Source organism: Sclerotinia sclerotiorum, genomic scaffold, assembly GCF_000146945.2.
Source record: "Sclerotinia sclerotiorum 1980 UF-70 scaffold_2 genomic scaffold, whole genome shotgun sequence".
Taxonomy (NCBI): Eukaryota; Fungi; Ascomycota; class Leotiomycetes; order Helotiales; family Sclerotiniaceae; genus Sclerotinia; species Sclerotinia sclerotiorum.
Genome location: NW_001820834.1, coordinates 2,214,254 through 2,238,163, shown reverse-complemented (window position 1 = coordinate 2,238,163; position 23,910 = coordinate 2,214,254). Strand labels below are relative to the sequence as shown.

Here is a 23,910-nt window from a genome sequence, read left to right as displayed (position 1 = left end):
CTGATCAGGTCCAAGACCTTCATTTTAAACATATTCTGCCGATGCCAGGCACATTCCAATTGTGTAATTTTCTAGCCGTGGCATTCGTTTCTTCATATCTTCTGTGCCTTAAGCCTTGGGACTAGTATGTAATTATTTCTTCGCTCGAAATGTAGCATATCCTTATGCATATTAAGGATTTGAAGTCATAGTGACCTTGAAAACTGTTTCATTGTATTAAGGTCTATTTTTCAGAAATCTTAATTAGTCAGCAACATTAACATCTTCTGTCTAGCTTTATGAGCACATACCGCCATATCGAAAATCAATCCAGCCGATTCGATAATACCATAACTCTACTCCTTCACTATCATGCTGTACTTCAGAAAAAATTATGCTAGTCTTTCTATCAAATCATCATAAATACATCATTGAAAATCTTAACATGACTCTCCATCCTCTATAAATGACAGGACTTTACTGCACTAACGCGCTTAAATTCAACGGACTTAAACTATCACTAGAAGAAGCAACTCAAAAGCTCAATACCCAATCCCACACTAAAAAAAAAATCCGCTAAAGGATAATAATCTAGCATTATCTGAAATCATCCAATGAGAAATGGAGTCAACGGTCCTCTTAATCTAGCTCCCGCATCTAGCTCCCCCACAAACCCCATCTCATAACATACACCCCAAAACCAAATTTATTTCTCTCGAAACCTTTCTTCCTCCTCCTTCAAAAACAATTTACAACTTCAGATTCAGATAATTTCTCGATAACATAACATATCCTGACAGTATCATCATCTCCGATAAAACATCTTAAGCTTACAACATTCCAACCAAACAACAACATCATCAATTATCAACCAAAAACCCGCTCATTAAAAAATACATATACATCACCCAAACCAGAAAACCTCTCACACCATCAATAAACATGAACCCACAATCCCCCGAAAACATATCCAACTATCCCCCACAAACCTCCCTCCAAAACCCTCCCGATCTCCAAATCCAGTTACCCTCTAAAATACTCCAAGTATTTGGAATATTTATCGCTACCCTTCCATCTCTTATTCTCCTTTTCATTATAATCTAGGGTTGTATACATGATTATAATCGCATAAATAATAAAGAACGTTTTGATCTCGAAGGCGATTATTTGAATTCTAATTCTAATTTGAGTTTTGATTTAAATTCCAACGCCAATTCATCTCTTGATTCTAGCTCCACGTTCGAGAAATTAAGATGATATGATTATATATTCTGATATAAATCGATGTATAATCACAGAGGACTTAGATACACCATGCATGATACACATTAGATTCCTATCTCATACGACTTTGAGATTCATGATGGACTAGGAGGAATTGGTATGGTTTCTGCGAGAGTGGTGATTGTTAGGGAATGGGTTTAATGAGGCTGGGATTGGTTATAATGAGGTTAATGATGTATTTTTTATTTCATTTTATTTTTATTTTTTATGATTTTTGAGAGTAGATGTTGTAGTTATGGTGACGAATGTATATATGTAAGATTATTTAAAGGGGTTAATTAGCGAAAAATATACTTGTATAATAATTATATAATCTTACAAATAACTACACTTCAAAAAAGTTATTCGTTAATAATTGTAAGATCTTATGTGAATGATAATTTCATGTGAACTAATACAGATGAAAAGTTTTAAAAAATAAAATAAAATAAAAAAATGAACATGTTACACATAGGCTGGCTGGTGCATTGAATTAGCAGCCGTCCACAGAGTACGATATCTTTCTCCCATCACAATAAAAAACCGTCAGAAATGATATTTCCTCCTAGCATTCTTCTCATCTCCTCATCTCCTCATCTTCTTATCCATTCCTTCTAGTTATTAATTAGCTCCTCATAATTATATATAAAAATTCCCACACCCATCCCAAATCCATCCCTAAACTCCTACTCACCCCATCCCATCCCATCCCATCAAAAATCCCCAGAACAAAAATCTCAATACGAACAATCGATCCCTCTCACTTCCACCTTATTCCTACACTTCTTCCTATCGATAACTATCATAAATATCCAGATCTCTTATTTCTTATCAACTACATTCAAATTCCTCAATTTAAACTAAAATTATATTTAGAATTCATTAGAAGAAAACCTTACTCTCATTCTCACTCACACTCACACTCACACTCATAAACCCATCCATCCTGCTTTCAACCTATATATTCTTAAATCTATCTAAATTCATCATCATCCTCCTTCTTTTTCTCCCTCCCCCTTCTCCTCTTCTCCTCCCCTCCTTAATAATCCTTTCCACCCCATCCATTCCCATCCTCAGTCCTCCGATTTACACAAACAGTAAACCCAGCACAATCATCTAATATCTATCCAAAATACCATCTCATATACCATATCATTTCCTTTAATACTAATTCTATAATAGTATCCCTATTCCAATCTACCATTTATTCATCTATTCGCCTCATTCCCTCTCTTCGATAAAGATTCTTCAAAACCTCCAATTTATAGATGGATTATGATTAAATAGTAAGAGTATTTATATTTATATTTATATACTTCTCACTTATTATCGATCACTTAATTATTACTCTAGATCAAAAAAAACATGTCAGATCAGATCACATCACATCCCATCACAACACAATGCACTATAAAATCACACACGTCATACGAATAAAATCATCATTGGATTCATCACCCGTTCCCTCCCCTCCATACCACATCACTCTCCACTCTATTTCGCTCTCCATCCTCTATCTCCCACCCCCATCATTCTTTCTTTTTCTCTACTCCTCTATCTCTCTAACCCTCTACCCCTCTACCCCTCTACCCCTCTACTCCTCTTCCCTTTACATCTATCCCTTCCCTCCTTCCCTCTTTCCCCTTCCCCTTCTCACATTTCTAAATCTCAAAATCTCCATTCACAAACCCCCAAGTTCCCAAGTTCCCAAGTACCCACCATACAATCAAATACATCCTGACCAAATTCCCTTTCCCTCTACCCACTACCCTACCCTACCCTCCCATCTAGACACAGTTTCCTCACCCATCCATCCATCCATCCACCCACCAATCCAATAAACAATAAAACCACCTCCATCCTCAAACGAGCAAGAAAGAGTAAAAGAGTAAAAGAGTAATCTACGTAAGACACAAACAAGCCTTATTGGGTATTTTGCTACGAAAGTCCAAAAAAAAATCGCGTGGAAAAAAAAAAAGACAAACAAAATACAAGTAAAGGTATAGCAAAAAAACGACCTCCTGCATTGTTCAACTCATTTTCATCAATTCTTTCAATCCCAAAGTCACACATCATATCCCAACATCTCAACATCAGTCCAAAAAAAAACTCTATATCTATTTACCCTCAGTACTAGCAGCTGATTTCTTTCCCCAACCCCAAAATCCACCTCCGCTTGTTGGTGCCGCTGCCGCAGGCGCACTCGTGGGTGCACTCGGTGTCTCTACCTTCATCATTGTATTTCTCCAAGTTTTCGATGGCACCGGCTTGTCAAGACTAGGATTTGATTTATGCCCAAACACTGTTGGTGGAACCTCACAATTTTGCAACCCAGCCAACATTTTCTTCAAGCTCTCCAATTTAAGTTTAGCTTCCTCTGCTTCTTGTTTAGCAATTGCTTCAGCAGTCTTTGCTTGTACAAGTTCAAGAACCAATGAATCAGAATCTACTTCTTGCTTGGAAGAATGCTGCTGTTCAAAGAATGTAGAGGCGCGTGGATTTTCGTTTTCTTTGAAATTTGGTGGATGAGATATGAGGCTTGAACTTCGTTTATTGTAAGTTGTAGCCACTGAACGTTGAGAATTCGAGCGAACAAGTTTAAGTTCTCGAAGCCCTCCTGTGGTGGAACTCTTAGCACCCCATTCAACATCATGATCCCCCAAAGGTGAATGTGCACTCTTCCTGGAATTCCTCAAATCAAAAACCTGTTTCTCCAATCTTTGTCTATCTTGATGTGAATTTCGAACATGAGCTTGAGTTTCTCTGATCTGATCTCGTAAATTACTGATTTCTTGGTCTTGTTCAGCAATACGCCTGATAAATTCTTGGGACTTTGATGTTTCAATGACGAGCTGTTCTTTCGATCGACTGAGTTCATCTCGAAGTTGAGATCTCGTCAATAACATGGAAGATCCCCGATTTTCGATAGGATTTTGAAAACGATCTTCCACAATATCAAGTAGACAAGAAAGGTCCTCGGTATTAATCGATGAAGTAGGTACTCCTTCCATTCCTGACCCGTCAACGACGTCGGATACCGTAAGATTTCCAGTCTCAGCCTCGGTGACTTCATTTGGATTTACTTCCTCTGTAATTACGCCCATTTTTACTGTCTCATCACTAAAATCGCTTTCCGAGCCTTCCACAGTTCCTGCTGCAGCTCCCTTTCTCAACGCACGAATCAGTGGTTGCACAGCATTCCTGTCTTCTTCGCGTTCCTCCCTCTCCCTTTGCAATTCTGTAGCAAGTATAGCATGATCTCGTTGCATCTCACTGAGGGCCATCAAGAGATCTTCAATTTGACTATGCAAATTTCTATCTTTGTTAACTGGAGTTTTTGAAGCACTGACGCTGGCAAAAGATTGAACTCGCATTGAGGCATTATCAGGATTCGCCGATTCTCGAGAGACGCTTGTCGCATCCGTTGAAGTGCTAAGCATACTCTCTGATCCACTGCCCCCCTCCATCGAATATAATGTAGAAGCTAAACTCTGCTTCGACGGTGATCTTCTCAAGAAACTGACGGGACGTGATGGAGCGCTAAGTCCTGGACTAGGAGTGAGATTTGCCGATCTCGTGGACGAGTTTGAGCCAGCCCATAATCGTCCGAGGAATCGTGAAGCTGCTGAACCTACATCAGAAGGAATAGCAGTATCAACAATCTGAGACTCCCTATAGCCCGCTTCTAAGTTTTGAAGGCTTTCGTGTGTCACAATCCCTGTGAGACTAACGAAATCATTCACAAATTCATCAGCATTGTAATGATAAACATCCCATAAGCCCCTGGACAGAAGTAATTGCATCACGTCCTCGAATTCTGTACAAGACAAGATCTTTGTTTCATTCTTTCTCATCAATGAAAGTGCAACCCGCATAATAGTCTCCGAAGCACCTTCGGCAAATATGACATCGTAGATTCGGAAGAGCATCGGCAATGGGCAAGTAGTAGCGAAGAATGATAAAAACCACTGGGAAACGTATGCAGGTTCAACCTGTAATACATCTAAATGCGCTGATAGGGCTGGTAGATGTAATTTTAACAATTCTCGAAATTGGTGTATTCGAACGTGTAAACCAGCGAGATCAGGCAAGAAGCAATTTCGAAGGTCATAATGTTCCATAAGTCTGCATATCATTAGTTGATGTTGAGATGACTGCATAACTGGCAACATACCGTACTAGTACACAAAAGGCTTGTTTATCACCCATGTGCATCAACAAGGGACCGACAAGAAAGCCCAAGCCTTGGCAGTATCCAATCTTATGATCGTATAAACTGAAGCATTTTAGAACTCTCCCCAACATACGTTGTCCATCTCCCTCCGGGTCACGAAACATTTCTACTCCAGGGAAGCTTCGTCCTAGATCCTTTCCAATAATTCCTTCATATGGACTTGACTCGCCACAAAGTCTATCAAATTGTTCCTCCAATAGTCTATCGCGAGCTCCAGACATACTCTGCCACACTACGCCGCGCAATGGCGGGGGAATACCACTCCTGATCTTCTTCGACAATAACGTGGGCAAATATTGAGCAGTCCTTGGGTAATCCTGTACGAGTGCGGCGTAGAATTCAAGGTCGGTCATAGGAGGTGGAGGGGTGACGGAATATCGAAGGGCTGAAGGTGTAGGGCCATTGACTAATTTCTTGAGATGTTGTATGGATGGTGGTCTGGATTGAGCCCGAGCTCGTTGTTTCTCAACCTTCTGAACTTTTGCAATGCCGGACTTCGGATTCGAGGCGATGGCATTATTTTCTTGCTCAAGTCTTGCTAGCAGTAAAGCGGTGCCCTGCAACACGTCAGTAATGGAAGAATTTACGCGTCTCTCATAGCCTCACATCGTCAGAATCCTGATTCCTCGGTTGTTGTTCCTCAGTCTTCTCTAATTCCTCCCAATTGACCTCCTCCACTGAAGTATCGGAGCTATCACTCCCCCTCCTCGAGCCATTACGTTCCGATTCTGCAGATTCCGAACCTGTAGGTGTGGGCACTTCATTGCCATTAGGGTCTACCATGGTAATTCTCGGTGAGTCTTCTTGTGTGCGAGTTTCCGATCCCGTTTCCTTCCTTGTCACATCCATTATACTCATTATCGTCTGCCTTCTGTCGGTAGGAGTATTTATCTCTTCGTTCGTGTCCAGCTCCTCATTTGTAATGATCTTATCGGAATGTCTTTTCGTATCGAGTGTCAGAATTGGCGGCTCGGATAGCCGCACTGTGACCATAGAATCATGCTGGGTAGCTTGTCCCTCTAACTGAGCTCCAGCTTCCGCCCGGATTCTATTCAGATTGGACTCCATTCGAGCCTAGAAGTAGGAAAACGAGCGTCGTTGCGGTGAAATAAGATAAAAAGGTCGGAATGACAATAAAGGCACCCCAACCTCTCTTCGAAGTTTGATTCACTTTGCTGGAATTAGACAATCAAAAAATCAACCTTTGCCCTTCGCCCTTCACCCTTATTTTCTTCTCACTCTCACACGCAAACCGAAATTCGATGGATGACGACCCGAGGTGAAGAGAAGAACGACCAAACAACCAGCAGTTGGATGTAACCCGAGAAGCTGATTTGTTACTGGATGCACAAATCGACGAAATCCAGTCAATGTAGTGTGGTAGTAGTAGTATGTTTACAAGCCGTCACACTTGAATTGATTGTCCGACACCAGAGGAGGGAATTGGCGCGCGCACGGAGATCGGATGTTTGATGTGTCAAGGAAGCGTGGGTGGTAAATGCAATGCTGGATGGCAGCCGTTAAAAATTAAAAGTAAACCGGGTTATCGTGAGGGTCGTGAAATATGGACAAATCGAAATGAGGTACAGAGTACGAGTACTATTTTGGGGAAAAAGGGGTGGGTGGGATGGATGGATGAATGGGTGAGTGAGTAGATAAGTAAGTGAGTGAGAGAGTGAGCGAGTGAGTGAGTGAGGAGTGAAATTGGAATTGAAAATTGAGTGATGACTGAAAAGAGAGACTTTTCTTATTATGAGTATGTGTGTGTTTGCTGTAAAGCTATATTTCACTGAGCGGAAAGAAAAGAAGGTACTGTATCAAGATGGTATTTTTTTCTCTTTCAATATACATAACATAATGGGTTGGATAGGCAATTGTGTTTATGCTTGTTTATTAAATGCAGATAAAATACAGTCAGTCAGTCAATCAGTCAATCAGTCAATCAGTCAATCAGTCAATCAGTCAGCACTCGAGTATGATTAAAAAGGATGGAGAAGGAATGAGTGAGTGAGTGAGCGAGTGAGTGATGGGAATATAATAAGCTAGGATGCGGCGGTGAGATGCAAAATCAATTTTTGGTAAGGAAAGGTAAAACGCTTATAGGCCAATGGCCCATTCATTATCCTCTGTACAATTCCAAGGTGGGTTCCGTGGGTGTGAAGCTTAAACAAGCAAGAACGAATGAAAGTCCCAACCTTGATTTGACAGGGGAACCCAAGATCGAAAGCTTACATGTGAGAGGACAAGCATAAGGGGTAAGCAACTCTAATTTCAGGGGAAATGTCACACTTTTTGGCCTCTCTTATGCATGATACGTTGACATGTGCTGGGTATTTATCCACAGGTAACCCTGCTATCCATCCACTATATCCATCCATCCAGTTTTCATAACATACGCCATTATTCTACACAGAATACTTAATCCCACCATCATGTATTAACATCTAGGAACGATTAGGTATAGTGATGACGGAGGCTGATAAAACCGAGTTAAGTGATACCGAAGTCCACGTCAATGATAGGCCGGATCATTCTTCTAATATAAATACCCCTGAACTAACTCTTCTCTTTTCGTAATAGTAGTGTGCGCTAGAAGCTAGAAGCTAGAAGCTACCAACATTATGGCAACACATATCACTAAAAGAAAAATGTTAAAAATGTTAAAAATGTTAAAAATGTTAAAAAGGTTAAAATATCATCTGTGTGCCTTTAACTTTCCCACTCATGACATAGTACCTATCTATTTAATCAATCTAGAGCACAACGTAGTGGAGTAAATAAAACGGTAATTTGAGTCTGGACTAATAAATGATGAATAATATCCACGTAACATTTTATATCTACCTACTAGGTCGGTCCTGTACACAGACTAGACAAATCGGATCATTAATCGCCACTCAAAAGTTAATGAGTAAACAGAGACTCATACTCATACTCACCCATCAACCATTTATTAATCTCATATAATCTCTATCCCCCTCTCTACCCCCCTCTCCATCTCCATCTCCCTCTCAAAACCTACTCCACACTCCAAACTCCAAACTCCAAAAATACATAGTACCTACATACATACATAATCACCAACTCCGCGCTTAACAAATACCCAATCTCAATCACCCACCCAATCACCTCAATTTACAATTTCTACTTCACACCCATCATAACCCTCCCTACCTCCATACCTACCTATCAACATCCCAAAACTCCAATCCAAACCCCCAATTTCCAACTTTAACCTTCGCACGCACAAAATAAAAAAATGTATGACTCTGTAATTCTTTAGTAAGCTATCCTGGAAGGAAGCTAAGATTAAAGATTAGAGATTAAGGTTAAGATTAAATTTGATGATACAAAGATGATAAGATCAGATCAGACTGGATGCTGTGTACGAAAGGATTGATCCTCCTATGTAAAGCTAAAAATAGTATTAATCATCATATGTTTCGAAACATTTCAAGTAAAGTTGTTCACACCAAATAAAATCCTCTTACACAGAAAATATATTGATAATCGATATACTATATGCACAAGATTATCTACTAAAAGAGTGTGGCGAGAAACAAACCTCACTCCATTCGCCTTCACAAATATTCCATGAAGTCTCGCACTGCCGTACAAATTGATATCCTGATGTGATAGGAGTAGGCAATGCGCTAAAGAGCCTTTCCTAGAAGACTAAATCAAAATGAATAGTAAATATCCCACCCATTAACGCCGAAACCTGGAAAAGACATCATCCACTCATTCGCTAAAGTCATCCTCGCTTTCATCATCTTCCACTAGTGCAGACTCATCAACATCGTCATCATCTTCCTCATCATCCGAGTCGATAGTATAGACTGGTTTCTTGGGCTTGGCAGCAGCAGTTCTTGCCGGACGACCACGGCCTGCGCGTGCAGCTGGCTTGGGTGGAGAATCGACCTCATCTTCATCCACGTCCTCATCATCGCTAACTAGCTCCTTAGCTGCAGCTTTCGAGCTTGCGGCACGCTTGGGAGGAGGAGCGATGGAATCATCCTCATCATCACTAATATCTGACTTCTTGGGGGCAGCCTTGGATTTGGCACCCCTCTTGGAAGCAGGGGCAATTGACTCGTCCTCATCATCGCTGACGACGAACTTCTTGGGGGCAGCCTTGGATTTGGCACCCCTTTTGGGAGCAGGGGCAATCGACTCGTCCTCATCATCGCTGACGACGAACTTCTTGGGGGTAGCCTTGGATTTGGCACCCCTTTTGGGAGCAGGGGCAATGGAGTCTTCCTCGTCGTCACTGGTATCAGTCGTCTTAGAAGCAGATTTACCTTTGGGAGCTTTTTTGGGTGGTGCGGCATCTTCCATTCCAATGTCTTCATCTGATCCGTCACTGATGGCATATTTAGTAACAGTTGTCTTTGAGTTGGCTTGTCTACCTTTGGCGGCGGGCTTTGGCGGCGGTGATGACGCTTCCTCCATGTCCTTCTCCTCACTTTCATACTCACTATAGCCGATTGTCTTAGAAATCTGCTGGAGGCGGTTTTGTTTCGCTGCATATGCCTTCGCGGCTGGTGAAAGAGGAGCAGGCTTGGATTCTGCAACGGCAACTTGCTTCTTAGCAACAGGCGCTTTCTTAGGCTTCGGTGCTTCTTTCGCTGCCTTTGCTTTCTGAGCAGGAGCCTTCTTCGGGACGATCGGAATAATGTCTTCGTCAGAAGACAAAAGACCATCAACCTCATCTTTAGCCGGAGCCTTTTGAGGGGAACTTCTAGCAAGCATTTCATAGTTGGTCTCGTCTTCGGAAAGGTCGATTACCTTGCCAGGCTTAGGTTTGGGCTTGGGTAAACCTGTGCTGCTACCAGGTCTGTCTCCATTACTTGTTGACATCGCAAACAAGGAAAGTCTCGAACTTCCCGTAGCAGCGACTTCTTTATCGTTACCACCAATGCCCTTGACCATATTATCAATATCGCCAAGAAGATTGTCATCACTTTCACCCTCCTCATCATCATCCACTATCCATTTCTTTGGTGCAGCAGCTGCTGCACGCTTGGTTCGTCCAGCACCGGCATCAACTTTAGGGGCATTCGCTTCTGGAGCCGCCAACGCCGCAAAATCATCATCAGACATGCCCGAATCATCGCCACCATCAAAGCGCCCAACTGATTTCGATTTAGGTTTGTTAGAGAACATATCCATGAAACCCTGATGGGGCTTGCTCTCAACCTTTGTGACTCCCTTCATTGGGTCGGCTTTCAAGGCCTTAGCTGGAGCCTTTTTCTTTGCACCAACAGTAAATTCCTCATCTTCATTCCTGGGCCGACCTCTACCACCAGGCTTTCCACCGGCTCCAATCTTGTTTGAACGACGTCGGTTTGTGTTGCGAATAGCCTTGCTAATCTCAGCATCTTGTTTGAGTTGGTCTTCCCACTCTAAGACAAATGCATCAAGATCTTCACACCACAAGTCTTTTTCACTGAGCCTTTCTAGTGTGTCAATTTCGTCTTTCTTGTCGTCCTTCTGCTTGTTTAGTTTGTCGACACGTTCTTGGGTAAGAGACCAAATTGGCAACTAGTGAAAAGTCAATATGTGATCACAGGGTGAATGCCAGGTTACTCACGCCGAGAAGATAATCAAAGTCTCTAGCTCCAGCATCTTCATCAATGCCCACTTCTTCCTCATTTTCGACTACATCATCGGTTTCGCCAGCTTTCTTTGCTTCGCTGACCTTGGGAAATCCCTCATACCCGCGCTTTCGAAGTTCTGCAACAAGGACTGGCTTCTTCTTCTTCGAAACAATCAACTTATTCTCGATAATTTCAGTCACGAATCGGGCTTGGTTGGTGAGCTTGCGATATTCCACATTGAGTTTGTTCACCCAATATGCTTTCCTAACAGTGTACATCTTAAAACGTTGCTCGTAAAACTCCTCGAGGATATCTTCAACTTTCTCGTACTTTCGAATTTGACCCCTGTGGTCAAAGGCCACCAGGTTAGAAGTAGCGACGGTCTTGTTTAGCTTGAACTTTTCCGCTAACCCCTCTACCAGAGCAGCCTTCATATGTTTGTCGTCCATCTGGATGATCATATGCACAGTTTTGTGGTCGTTGAATTCCTTATAATCTTTGATGAATGACGGAACCTTTTCGGCTTTGATAATCTCCTCAAGCTTAGCTTTAAAGTCGTCGGTCCACATGCGAATAGGTAACTCTGTAATCTCAACTTCAGTGTCGCCAGTCTCTCGGATGATACCATTGAATTTGTAACGATCTGGACCGGCAGGTTCAGCAGTGCCCTTCCACCCCCGGAACCACGGCATCATTGTTTCAAATGGTTTTTCTTCACCACTATCATCTAGACGACCCATGCGGCGCTTCAGGTTATTTACAATCTCCACGGGATGATAATTTGGAATGTTTGTACTCCAACCAGTACCAATACCATCAGCGCCGTTAATCAGAACCATAGGAACAACTGGGAAGTAAGTGACAGGCTCAATTGAGCGACCATCATCAACGTTGTATTCCAAAACCGGGTCATCAAGTGCAGAGTATACTCGTCTGGCAAAGGGTGATAGTCTTGTGAAAATGTAACGAGCGCTAGCAGCATCGCTACCTCCCTGAAGTCTACTTCCGAAATTTCCACTTGGCTCTAGACAGTTAACATTGTTCGAACCGACAAAATTTTGAGCAAGGCCAACAATAGTCATTTGCATCGAGGCCTCACCATGGTGATAGGCCGAGACCTGACTGACGTATCCAGCGAGTTCAACAACTTTCATGTCATTTGTAAGGTTGCGCTTGAAGCAAGCATACATGACTTTCCGTTGTCCAGGCTTAAGACCGTCAATGACGGAAGGAATGGAACGGAGGTTATCCGCCATACTGAAAAGAATCAACTCCTTGTTGATGAAGTTATCATACGTGAGCATTTTATCCGTGTGGTCCAGGTAGGTACCGGGGACAAAGTTTCCTAGCCATGTCTTACGAGAATCTGCTTTCTTCTTCGAAAAAGCAAGATCCAACATCTCTTCTTCTTCTGGTTTAATGACTTCAAATTCCCTTAAATGGACGTCAAGATTGCTGAAATAGATTTGCGCATCTTCAGCTTTGCTTGTACCCAGTCCCTTATAGTATTTATGCTTCCATCCCTTGTCGTTAGCATGAGCTTCTTTCCATTCCTCGTATTCAGGTATGGTGAAAAAGGATCGCAAGTTCGTAGGCTTATTGGGGTTTGGTCCTTTCCATACTTTAACAATTGGAGTAATGAACTCTCGGAAGAACTCGGGCAGTTTCAGTAAACTGGGATACTGCACTTGTAAAAAGTTGATCAACAACCCTTTGATATGACTACCATCGTGATCCTGATCTGCCATGATCATTAGATGTCCATATCGAAGACCTAAAGTGTCCTTGTAAACGGTTTTGTGCTTTAACCCCAAGAATTGTTTGATATTCTGGATTTCAGCGTTCTTTGCAATCTGGTCGTGTGAAGCATCGCGGACGTTGAGCAGTTTTCCACGAAGAGGGAAAACACCTATACGGTCTGGATCGAGAACAGCTCGGCCAGCAACTGCAAGACCCTTGGCAGAGTCACCTTCGGTGAGAATCAAGGTGCATTCGTGGCCACGCTTTGTTCCAGCCAAATTTGCATCCACGAGCTTGGGATTATTCATACGTGAGCGCCTATTTCCATCACTCTTTGCCAATTCCAAATCGGCCTTCTTTGCTGCGAAATTGAGAATGTTCTCTACAGCTTCGGTCTTGCCAATCTTCTTCAAAAATTCCTCCGTTAAAGTGCATTTGGACCCGAATTGTGGTTTTCTCGTAGTCAATTGCTCTTTTGTTTGCGAGGTAAAAGCAGGGTTTGTAATGAGACAGTTGACAAACAAAAAGATATGATTGCGAACTTGGTTTGCCTTCAAAAGTGCACCTTTAGGATTCCTTTTCTTTACGACCTCTAGCAACTTATCGCAAATCTGATCGGCAATATAATTAACATGAGTGCCACCGGAAGTTGTAGCAATTGAGTTGACGAATGATACTTGTTGGAAGGAACCATCGGAAACAGCAAAACCGACTTCCCATTTTGGATGACCTTTTGAATCCTCGACGATGACGGTATTTGCGCTTGTATCTTCAGAGCCACGTTCCTTGTTGATTGCCTTGGCGTACATCTCGATGTACTTTTTGAAGTCAAGCTTGATCTGTGTTCCATTGAGGTAAACTTTGACACCTTTGACAACACCAGCCATGTCATACACTCGGCGCTTCACCATGGCCTCGAAATCATCATCAATTCCTGTCATCTTGAATTTTTTCCAATCCGGAGTGAAGGTGACTCTAGTAAAATCGGCATTTTTGCTAGATGAGATCTTCGCCTTGCCCATTTTGCTCATATTATCTGCCCAGGTTTGCTTATACCTCTTGCCGCTGTTAGAGTCCTGTGTTTCCAACGTGAATTCGGTACTGAAAATGTTACAAAGCTTTGCTCCGTAACCATTACGACCACCAGTTGTTTTGGCTTCATCATCATCGTAGTTGGAACCAGTGAGGAGATGTCCAAAGATCATCTCGGGGATGTAAATCTTTTCTTTCTAGATAGTGTGTTAGTATCTCATATCTCAGATAACATTTTGAGAAACTGGAAGCAGATCCATGCACTCGGTCCAAAATATTATTGGCATGATTATCATCAACAACCCAAATGGCTACGTGATGAATTGTCTCTAACAACCACCCGCTAACATTTATGAACAGAAAGATAAACGACTTACCTCGTGGATTTCAACTGGAATACCTCTACCGTCGTTCTCAACACTAATTTCACCCTTCTCACGATCCACAACCACCTTTAAATTTTTCATGTTAGGGTCGTTTTGCTTGTTGTCCGCGGCATTGACCATAATCTCGTCGAAGATCTTGTACAGACCGGGGACAAATGTGACCTTCCGAAGCTCCATCTCCTTAGTCTCTGAGTTGAATACCCACATGGTCTGCTCTGTCTTCTCAACAGAGCCAATATAGGTATCTGGACGCTTGATGATGTGCTCTAGTTGAGTGAGTTTCTGGTATTGTTCCGTGGAAGTTTTCGTCTTCTTTGGTTTTGGTTCTATCTCCATTATGCTTTCGTTCTCAATATCATGCAGGGCTTCACTACTCTGTCTTTTGGCAGCGGGAGCTTTCTTCTGCTTCTTCGAATTTGGCGGGGTGTTGGACAACTGGGAAGCAGTGTTTGAGGAGTCGTTGTCCGATTGTTGGTCCTCATCATCGCTTCCAGACCTCGCGCGCTTTTTGGGGGCCATGTTAAGGGTGGTTTGTATGGTTTTTGCTGTTTTCGTGGCCTTGGTGGCCTTTGGGGCTTTCGGAGCTTTTGGCTCCTTTGCTGCCTTTAGTGGTTTTGCTTTTGGTTCTTTCGCTTTTGGTGCTGCAGTTTTCTTTACAGTAGTCTTCGATTTAGCTTTCTAGGTGACAAAGTTAGTTTAATGTAGAGGATTGAGCAAGTTGCTAGGCCGCACGTTTGTGTAACTAAAAGGTATTGCAACGACTTACTACGGGAGCAAAGTTATCAGACTCATCGTCCGACATGTGGAAGCTCGGCACATCGCTCATCGAGTCGTCATCCATGGTGAACTAAAGAGAGAAACAAATTTGCCTTAAAAATTAAACTGTAAAAAAAGTCCCCAGGTCAGAGGATGGTAACACAATAAATAGAATTCCCTACAATCTAGACGAACCTTTTTTTTTAAAAAAGAAAAACGACTCGATCAAGAAACAGGTGATCAAAGTTAGCCAAAATGTCCAATGTTTTGGCTGCAGAAAGAGAGTGTGTGTATGACCATAGGAAAACCTTCCCTTGATCTTCGTCTGTCAATGGACTTTCGTGAATCTCCAAAAAGGTAAATAAATAAACAGTGAGAAATCGCGTCTTGAGATATGCTAGTACGGATATAGTAAGGCTCGTGAGCAAGGGTTTCATCTACCTAGCCATAAATAGACTAGCCATTCGTGATTCGTAATGGCCTGAGGTTGCCAAATCAGAAAGAATTATTGGTCTTTTGGTCTTTTGGTTATTTGGTCTTGATTCCTGTCAGATCCTTCCGAAGATAGATTTTGTACCTGCATGGCCCAGATAGGTATGGTTTACCGGTTTATCCATATAAAGTAGAGGTGGAATAAGTGGACCAATGGATTTACTTCGCCATGTTCATCTGGTATTTTGATCTCGTTACTGTTTCTTCCCATGCACTTTGCCTTAATCCTCTTCTCTCGCAAGTTATATCTTGTCGTACAAATGAGGTCCTGTGTATTGCACTCCTCACTGCTCTACCTTGGACAGTAGAGCATGTACTGGTGGTTACTAAAGATATCGCGAAAACTAGATATTTATCCGAACAGTTTGATTTTGTTTCTTCCATGTACTCTCAAAAGAGATGCTCAGCCGAAGAGAAGAAGAAAAAGAGGGTGATAAGGGAGAGCGCGAGCGACAAAGGAAATGCTGAGGTACTGTACAGGATCTTCTTTCATGATTCGTCCTACTCAATTAAAACTTGACATCGGAAGACTCACCTCTTGCGTTACTTCGAACAGAGATTTCACGTTGAAAAAGATGTTTCCGATGCGAATAATGCATCCTGCCGACGTCTTCCTCCCGTATTGTTATACAAATTCCTTAAAATGGATCTGGTGTACCAAGGTTCATTGTATCCACGCGTTCTCCACGATCTGAAACTTCAACGGCTGTCAGAAGATCATCCGGTATAGCTTAGAAAGCAAGACTTCCCAGAGTAGGACTGACCCTCAAGAGCGGAGTGTATCGTATCGTATAGCAGGGTAACTGGCTGAGTTTGGTTGATCGCTCCTCTCCTGAATGCTATGACGATGGAGGAATGCTGCTTGCAATTCGGGAAGGTCGCGTGCAAGATGATGATAACCTGAATATGTGTTTTATCTCTGATTCACATATTCAATAAGACCAGGTTGGAATCGAAACCCGAGGACGTAATAACAGGACAAGCCATTGGGTCTCACAAAGTTCATCGAAGCAAAGTAGCCCTTCCCTTTTCTCTTCATTGCATGGAGATCTCATCGAGTCTCTTCCAGGGGCTGTGGGCATTACAACTAGGCGTAATGACTTGCATAAGGCGCATATTGTCCTATCGGTTTTTCTCATTAAACTTACCCTTCTTCTTCGTTTGTCCGGGTGCATTGACGACAACGTGGTTGGCCTATGGCATGGCGATTTTGCGACAAGGTCGACGGGTAGCTGCACCTTTCATCCAATTTGGGTCACCCGCACTGACATTGTCTCAGCAACTGCGACTCGAGGATGTATTGGTACAGTAACATTCAGAAATTACTGATTAGACAAGGCTAGCTAACTCTACTGCGAAGATTATTCCAGATATCAGCTTCTTTGTCTCTAAACCCCGGCTTCCGTGTTTGTTTCACATTTTTCCTCCCTTCCAGCTCTAGCTTGCTATATGCCATCTCATCTTCTGAGTTATAAATCTCCACAAAATGCCAGCCTGGTTGCCATGTCTTTATGACGTGCACACTAATGACCATTCTCATCACCAAGCTGGAGCAGTAGAGCAGCCAAACACGCATCCCGGCTTTGCGCTTACCTGCATATTCCCGTAGAGTTTACCATGCTTTTCAAGTGACAGCTGCGGTACTAGTCCTCGCATCAGCTGTGTTATCAGAGGATTTTTATCATTTAATTCTCGAAGGCCCGTAGAAGTTCTTAGGGAAAAAAGTAAAATTTGCTTTTATGTGATAATTGCGGATGGGGACATGATGTTTATTTAAAGCATTTCTATTGAGGTGTTTTTCAATCTCAACTGATATTATGAGAAGTGATGGATGGTACCCTCCTTCCAAATCCAGGAATTGATACTCATAAATTGATATGTTATTCTCTAGCATATTTACTTTCCGAAAGAGACATCGTTACCGTAAGAGATGTGTTGTCCACGTGCATCGAGTCAATCAATCTTGCTTTAGATAGTGCCAGTCATGATGGATTGATTTCTTTGTCTATCTTTGAAATTGTGGCTTTCACTCACTGCAAAATCACCCGCAACTACTGCAGCCAACCGGCCCAAGACATCTCGGCCAGCAGATACGTTCAGCATTATTTTGATATCCACATCCAAACAAGCCATGTTCCCGATCGGGCTGTAGCACAATATTTGTTGTTGTCAAACTTAATTGATCAGCCTGGCTTGCCATCCCTGTGCAGTCACGCAGCCGATTTGATGGTACTGAAGTCGGTAAATATTGCTTTTTTCTTAGTGTAGTGAAACGTCTTGCCTCGATATGCTCTGCAATCCATATGCGGGTTGCTTTGTGGCCGTGTTGGCTTTTTATGTTGACGGGCACGGGAGCGGCGAATCTGAATAGAAGCTTCTTAAAAGTCGTTTGGATTCATCGCCTTGCCATCTCGGCCTTTGTCAATCCAAGGATTAATCCCACAACCTTGAAGCTGTAGACATTTGATAGAACTCATTTCCTTCGGCGTGTTGGAATATCAAGTAGGCCATCCCTACCCAACTTACCCCGGAGTCTGCAATTGCTGAGTGGATGCCTCTTATTTTCGAGCTTTGGAAGAGCGGTGGGCATCGACAAACGGACGATTCATCTTCTACTGGTCGGTTCTCAGACAACTGCCAACAAAGACTGCCTCCAGTTCGAGAATATCAATTTGACCCAAAGACATCCATCCTTGGACTGCAGGAACTGCATCGCTAGTTGTCACCGAAGAAAGTGAAGCTGTTGAAGCTCATTAAATATTGTCCCTCAAATCTGTTCATAAGGACCCAAGAACATTCAATTACCTGTTTTTCTGTTTGCCAGGCTCAAACACTAATTAATTTTCATTTACTGTACCGAGAAAATTTTGAAATTACCTGGCCGCCTTTCTTTTTGAGAATCCGTTCGCTATTGCAAAAAAGAAGGCATCCAACCTGCAGATTCAGAGGAAACAGATTCTATTGAACTCATTTCCATCACTCACCGCTCACCATGCTGTCCGTAGCATCGCTACTCAATCCTGCGAAGTCAGAACCGCGAAGCACTCGATTACCATCAAGTCCTCCATCATCGCTGTGCACATCATCGCCCTCTTATGGACATCCTCTCTTGCCCATTCAATCCTCATTCATCAAGAAACAAAAGATGACTAAGGACGGTGCAGTTTTCGCCAAGGGTACTAAGATTAAGGGCGATGTAAACTTTCCACCGTTTGAACACCTGAGCGAAGAGACTATGCGGGAAGTCCAAAAATTCCATGTGTATCCACTTGGTAAGATTCAGGATTACTGCCGCCATATTCCTTATAACAGCGAGAAAAAAAACTTTTTGGAAAAGACTGGTCGGGAGAGCTTCGAAGGTACGCTTCTGTCTATGCAAAGCTGACTCCTTTCCGATAAGCTTACCAGAGTTGACGTTTTTTTACTTGCAGTATTTCAGTACGTATTCAAAGTGCCTGGTGATGACAAGGATTACACTGTTATGTGGGATTATAATGTCGGGCTTGTTCGCATCACTCCTTTCTTCAAATGTTGCAAATACTCTAAGGTAAGCAGGCTTCATCTCATTAGGCTGCGTGTACTCATGATGGCTAATTTGATGTGTTGATTTACAGACAACTCCGGCGAAGATGCTTGGCTTGAACCCAGGCCTGAAGGAAATCACGCACAGCATCACTGGTGGCGCTCTAGCAGCACAGGGTACGTTTTCATCATTTTCAAACTCTTTCTTCATCAAGAATCAACATCAAATGCACGGTTCTATTTCTCTGCTATCAAACGTTCTAAAATCCTTCCATGATTATCACAATGCAACAATAAATGGCAGCTAAAAATCCATCACTAATTACATTCCAGGTTACTGGATGCCATACTCCTGCGCCCTCGCCGTTTGCACGACTTTCTGCTCGCATATCGCTCCAGCTCTTATCCCCATCTTTGGTCCCTCCTTCCCTTCTCAGTGCGTCGTACCCGACGCTCCAGAACACGGCCGTATGATCATCGACCCCCACATCATCCATACTGCCACTGCGGAAGCCGAATCTTATCGTCTCCAATACACATCCCTCACCCCCAAATCATCAGCCAGCGTTACACCCCGCGATTCTGCCAGTCCTCAACAACAAAGCTCCAATTACATGGTACGCACAAATACTATGACGCCGCCTGCAAGTTCAAGCAGTCATCTCGAGCGAAGACTAAGACTCAAGAGAACGTACGGTGGTGAAAGCCCATATGCGGAGAGTAGCACTGATCACGATGCTACGAGCGAGACATCCAGTGGTGATGCTGCGTACTTTTGTTCGCCAGTAACACCAACATCTGGTCTCCCCGTTACGAATTGGGGAATCCATACACGATCGCATCTTCCTAGTGGTCCTTCGCATTCCTTGTCTGCTGCGATGAATCATCATCAGCATCAGAATATGAATTCTCATTCTTCCAACTCGGGAATCAGTATGGGGATGGGGAGTCACGGATATGGCCACGCTTATAATCATGCACATACGCATAATCGTAAGTTGATGAATACACACATGGGTGTAAATGGCGCCATGATCGTTGGGCCCACCGGTACAAATCCATGGCTAAGTGCTATCCCACGAAGCATAGGTGGGCTAGCCGACATGACAGCTGGATGGAGAGCTAAGCGATGCGCAGAAGAACTGGAAGAAAGTGTTTCTGATGAAAAAGAACAAGAAAGACAAAGAGTAAAAGAAAGAGAAATCCAGCGTCCCCATCCTTCAGACGAAGAATACGACGGCGAAGAAAGCGCCAGTCCAACTGGTGATGAAAAGAGTCCCAGCCGCGACGGCAAAGCCGTTACACTTGACACACCCTTCGCCACCGGCACAAACTTGGCTTCAGAGCAAAACCAAAGTAACACTGAAGCCCACCATCAAGTACCTCAAGACAAATCAACAGTCGCAGCAGGCGATGAAAAGAAAGCAGCATGGCTCTTGATGAAACTCAGTGTTAAAGATGGGCAAGTCGGCGCTGCATCACCTATACCCCTCTTACCTAGTGTATCTGCACTTGGTACACCAATGATGGGGAGTTCGAGGTGGTGTAAAGATGAAGTGAATGGTGATGGGCCTAGGGTTAAGAGGAGGAGAGCTCTTAGTATGTGAGCTGATTTGATGTGATGTGATAGGTGTGTTTGTGCACTTCGTTGCTTGGTGTTGAGATGAGTATTTGAGGTGTGGTGATACGGTACATGGGTACTTTGATTTGATTTGATTTTTTATCTCATCCATCGATCGAGAGACGGGATGGGGTGGGGGGTGGCAGGGAGAGGTGTTTCTTTCTTTCCTTTTCATTTGAATTTTTGCATGCATGCATACATGGTTTGCGCATTTTGATCTCGATATTTTCCGACATTTCAAACTTTTTTCAAATATTCCCAAATATTTCCGAGTATTTCCAAATTTTCAACATTCGCTTTCATTCAGAAATCAGGCTGGGGGATAGAGTAAAAGGAGTAGAAGGTAGCAAGTAGAAGGTCAAAGGAGAGTAGAGTAGAAAGGGGTTTAGTTGCGAAGGTCAGGAAGCTTACTGGGATGGAATAAAAATGGCTCAAAGAATGGGGAGAAGAGAGGGGTTGTTCATATTCAGGGATTTGGCTTGCGGTTTTGCATTGTATGTATTTATAGGTATGTTGCGGGTTTGAAGCATTTAAATGGCTATGTATTTTTGTTTATGTCTATGTCTGTTTATCTTTGGAGTGATTGAGGGTTTGTGAGGCCCGTGAAGATTTATCTATGTAGTAGGTGACTGACTGTATGTCCTCTCATTAAGCCCTCACACATGAGCTTTAGAGTCTCAGATTTCAAGTCAATTGCAGTGTATGGTAATCATAAAATCTTCTTTAAATACTAATCTTAAGATTTCATTTAAATCGCTGTTACATTTTTTCTTTTCCACCCTTCTATCCATCCCGCTGCCTTTTGCTTTGGCACTACATATATACTCACAACACCATCCACCACTTCCCCACCACTCAAAACCTTCAACAGAGTAACTTTTCTTCCCACCTTAATCAGCGAGCCCTTTTTCTTTTCCACATAACACTCCACCACCTTTCCATCTCTATACTCTCCCTTAACATCCCACGGTAACGGTAATATGTATTCCAAATGTTGTCCCACGGTATCCATCTCATTAAATGACTTTATGAAGTCCGATTCTGCTGCAAGAGGGTATAGTAAAAGAACTGGGAATGATAACGTTGAATTGATCGGATCCAAGGCATCGGGTACTAGCTCGATCTTCGCGTCCTCCATTTCCGGTGGTTTATCCGTCATTCGTAATGTGATTTCCCTCGCCGCCAATGATGTCTTTAATATCCTCTCTTCATTTTTCTCCCTTACCAATCGTTCAACTTCCTTCTTCCTCTTCGCCTCAATCTCCTCATTCTTCTTTAGGATCTCTCCAGCCAAAACTAGCAATGCCTTATCATCTCCCGCTAATCCTAGCCCTTTTGCGCATGCATCGTCCGCCTCCTTTATCCTCCCTAACGCCAACAATGCCTTCGCACTCCTATATAACGCCTTGGTATTCTTATTATTGATCCTCAACACCGCCCCGCAATCCAAGATACAACTCCTATAATTCTTCAATCCCAAATGAGCCATCGCCCGATTCACAAGCAGCACCTCTAACACCTTAATCTCCTCAACCACCTCGTCCTCCCTCTCCTCGGGCACATCCCCTTCCCTCTTCTCCCCTCTTTGCCTCCTTCTAACCTCAGCTAACAAAATATTAACTCCTTTAGTATAAAACTCCTTTGCATCCACCAATCTCTTCTCCTTAAAACTATCATTTCCCTGCTCTTTGAAATTCGTCGCGACTTCTAGAGGTGTACCTTCGTAGGCTAGTGCTTTGAAAGCTTCTAATTCGTTGTTTTCTTCTAGTTCGGTCATGAACAACGGAGTAGAGTTTAGGGATTTGAGAATTTCGGGTCCAGATTTATCGCGCAGGGAGGCGAGGGAAGGAGGAAGAGAAGGGGTTGTGGAGGAGGGGTCGGAGGGGTTGGAGGGAGCAAAGCCGGGGAAGGCGGAGGACATGGCTTGGGCTAGAAGATCAAAGTCTTGGCCTGCTGCTGGAGCGGGCATAGATGTAGGCGCATCTTCCGAAATTTCTTCAATCTTCATTTTGAGTAACGATGGTGTTGAGTATGACGTCCAGAAGGGTGCAAGAAATGGGGAGAAAAAAATTGGAGGGGAAATTCATGAGACTTCCTTATCGATAAATTATGGGGTAAGCACATGGCGATAAGTACGTTTGCCGAAGTGGAAGAATAATGTCACATGTATGGAGTAGGGCAGATTAAATGGTCAAAGAGTGCAAATCAGTCACATCAAATCATTTCAATCTCTGTAAGAGTACAATTGGTTCGCAAACCTGGTTCGCACAATTGTTTCATCCGAAGTTTAGTCAAAGATGGGACAATAAAATGATGAAAACACCACTCTTCAGCCCAATATGACATGTGAAGGTAAGACGTAACTTTTATTACTCAATTTACATTGAGTGTGGACATATTGTGGACATATCATTACTAGAACGAGAGATTGGTATGTATCTTCATTTCAATCTGGGGTAAGAGGAAACCTTCCATAGGTACAAGAAACCTTCGATAGTGTAACATGTTGCTACATTCATGAACAGCAGGTCAACTCCTCACAAAGACTTCCGCAAACCATCTGACATTTCTCGTCCGCACCAGTTCCAGTCATGATTACTCCGCTTGATGCTTCAGCCTGTAGCGTTACACTATGAATACCGTAAGCGTGCAAACATTCCCTAATTAGCTTGGCTTGCTTCATGAATGCTTTGATGTCCGTCTCAGTCGTAACAATATGGGCTGACGCGACTGTTTTCCTTTGGCATAAACTCCATATGTGTAGCTCGTGGATAGACAGAATGCCGGGAATATTTTGAATATCGTGCTTGATGTCTTTGAGGTTTATGCCAGATGGGGCCGATTGTAGCATTATTGCACCAGCATTTTTGACTTTCGGATGGTTAGCATAGTATGGCTTGAAAACAAAAGATGACATTGCGGTGACAACATACTTATCGGAAAGGAGGAGAAAATTAGCATCATTGAAATACCCATGCTCACTCCTGGATCTGCATAAAATCTGCCACCGTACTTGGTACGCCAGATAACCAAAGCAGCTATGATTACCCCTATGTTGTTTATGGCATCCATGATAACATGCAGCATCACCGCAAGATGGGCTAAATCTTGAGGCTCCCTTTCGTCTTTCGATGGTTGAATCTCATGGCGATGGCCTTTATGGAGGTCTTCTCTGATATCCTTGGAGGTACCCGAAGTGGACATACAAATAGTGGTGGCACATAGAGTGTCAGAGCTCATTTGTTCAATGTCAACGGTACTAGGAATGGATATAACACGATTATG

The 23,910-nt window shown here is 42.9% G+C and overlaps 8 protein-coding genes across 8 annotated transcripts; 3 read left to right on the top strand and 5 right to left on the bottom strand.

The window, feature by feature from the left end:
* Positions 1 to 3,359: 3,359 nt before the first annotated feature.
* SS1G_01932 (hypothetical protein) lies at positions 3,360 to 6,334 on the bottom strand (the record flags this gene model as incomplete). Its single annotated transcript, XM_001597686.1, has 3 exons — positions 3,360 to 5,367; positions 5,417 to 6,033; positions 6,083 to 6,334. 3 exons carry the CDS (start codon positions 6,332 to 6,334, stop codon positions 3,360 to 3,362), a joined length of 2,877 nt encoding a protein of 958 aa, XP_001597736.1.
* Positions 6,335 to 6,948: 614 nt separating this feature from the next.
* SS1G_01931 (predicted protein) lies at positions 6,949 to 7,131 on the top strand (the record flags this gene model as incomplete). Its single annotated transcript, XM_001597685.1, has 1 exon — positions 6,949 to 7,131. One exon carries the CDS (start codon positions 6,949 to 6,951, stop codon positions 7,129 to 7,131), a length of 183 nt encoding a protein of 60 aa, XP_001597735.1.
* Positions 7,132 to 9,217: 2,086 nt separating this feature from the next.
* SS1G_01930 (hypothetical protein) lies at positions 9,218 to 15,075 on the bottom strand (the record flags this gene model as incomplete). The annotated part of the gene is made up of 4 exons (XM_001597684.1): positions 9,218 to 11,020; positions 11,070 to 14,045; positions 14,226 to 14,912; positions 15,001 to 15,075. The coding sequence occupies 4 exons, from the start codon at positions 15,073 to 15,075 to the stop codon at positions 9,218 to 9,220; spliced, it is 5,541 nt and encodes a 1,846-aa protein (XP_001597734.1).
* Positions 15,076 to 15,245: 170 nt separating this feature from the next.
* Positions 15,246 to 16,212, top strand: SS1G_01929 (predicted protein; the record flags this gene model as incomplete). The annotated part of the gene is made up of 3 exons (XM_001597683.1): positions 15,246 to 15,276; positions 15,788 to 15,951; positions 16,012 to 16,212. 3 exons carry the CDS (start codon positions 15,246 to 15,248, stop codon positions 16,210 to 16,212), a joined length of 396 nt encoding a protein of 131 aa, XP_001597733.1.
* An 809-nt stretch (positions 16,213 to 17,021) lies between these two features.
* On the bottom strand, positions 17,022 to 17,615 carry SS1G_01928 (predicted protein; the record flags this gene model as incomplete). Its single annotated transcript, XM_001597682.1, has 2 exons — positions 17,022 to 17,075; positions 17,517 to 17,615. The coding sequence occupies 2 exons, from the start codon at positions 17,613 to 17,615 to the stop codon at positions 17,022 to 17,024; spliced, it is 153 nt and encodes a 50-aa protein (XP_001597732.1).
* Positions 17,616 to 18,474: 859 nt separating this feature from the next.
* On the top strand, positions 18,475 to 20,611 carry SS1G_01927 (hypothetical protein; the record flags this gene model as incomplete). Its single annotated transcript, XM_001597681.1, has 4 exons — positions 18,475 to 18,841; positions 18,914 to 19,029; positions 19,097 to 19,181; positions 19,338 to 20,611. 4 exons carry the CDS (start codon positions 18,475 to 18,477, stop codon positions 20,609 to 20,611), a joined length of 1,842 nt encoding a protein of 613 aa, XP_001597731.1.
* Positions 20,612 to 21,373: 762 nt separating this feature from the next.
* SS1G_01926 (hypothetical protein) lies at positions 21,374 to 22,633 on the bottom strand (the record flags this gene model as incomplete). The annotated part of the gene is made up of 1 exon (XM_001597680.1): positions 21,374 to 22,633. One exon carries the CDS (start codon positions 22,631 to 22,633, stop codon positions 21,374 to 21,376), a length of 1,260 nt encoding a protein of 419 aa, XP_001597730.1.
* Positions 22,634 to 23,140: 507 nt separating this feature from the next.
* Positions 23,141 to 23,697, bottom strand: SS1G_01925 (hypothetical protein; the record flags this gene model as incomplete). Its single annotated transcript, XM_001597679.1, has 2 exons — positions 23,141 to 23,496; positions 23,598 to 23,697. The coding sequence occupies 2 exons, from the start codon at positions 23,695 to 23,697 to the stop codon at positions 23,141 to 23,143; spliced, it is 456 nt and encodes a 151-aa protein (XP_001597729.1).
* Positions 23,698 to 23,910: the final 213 nt, after the last annotated feature.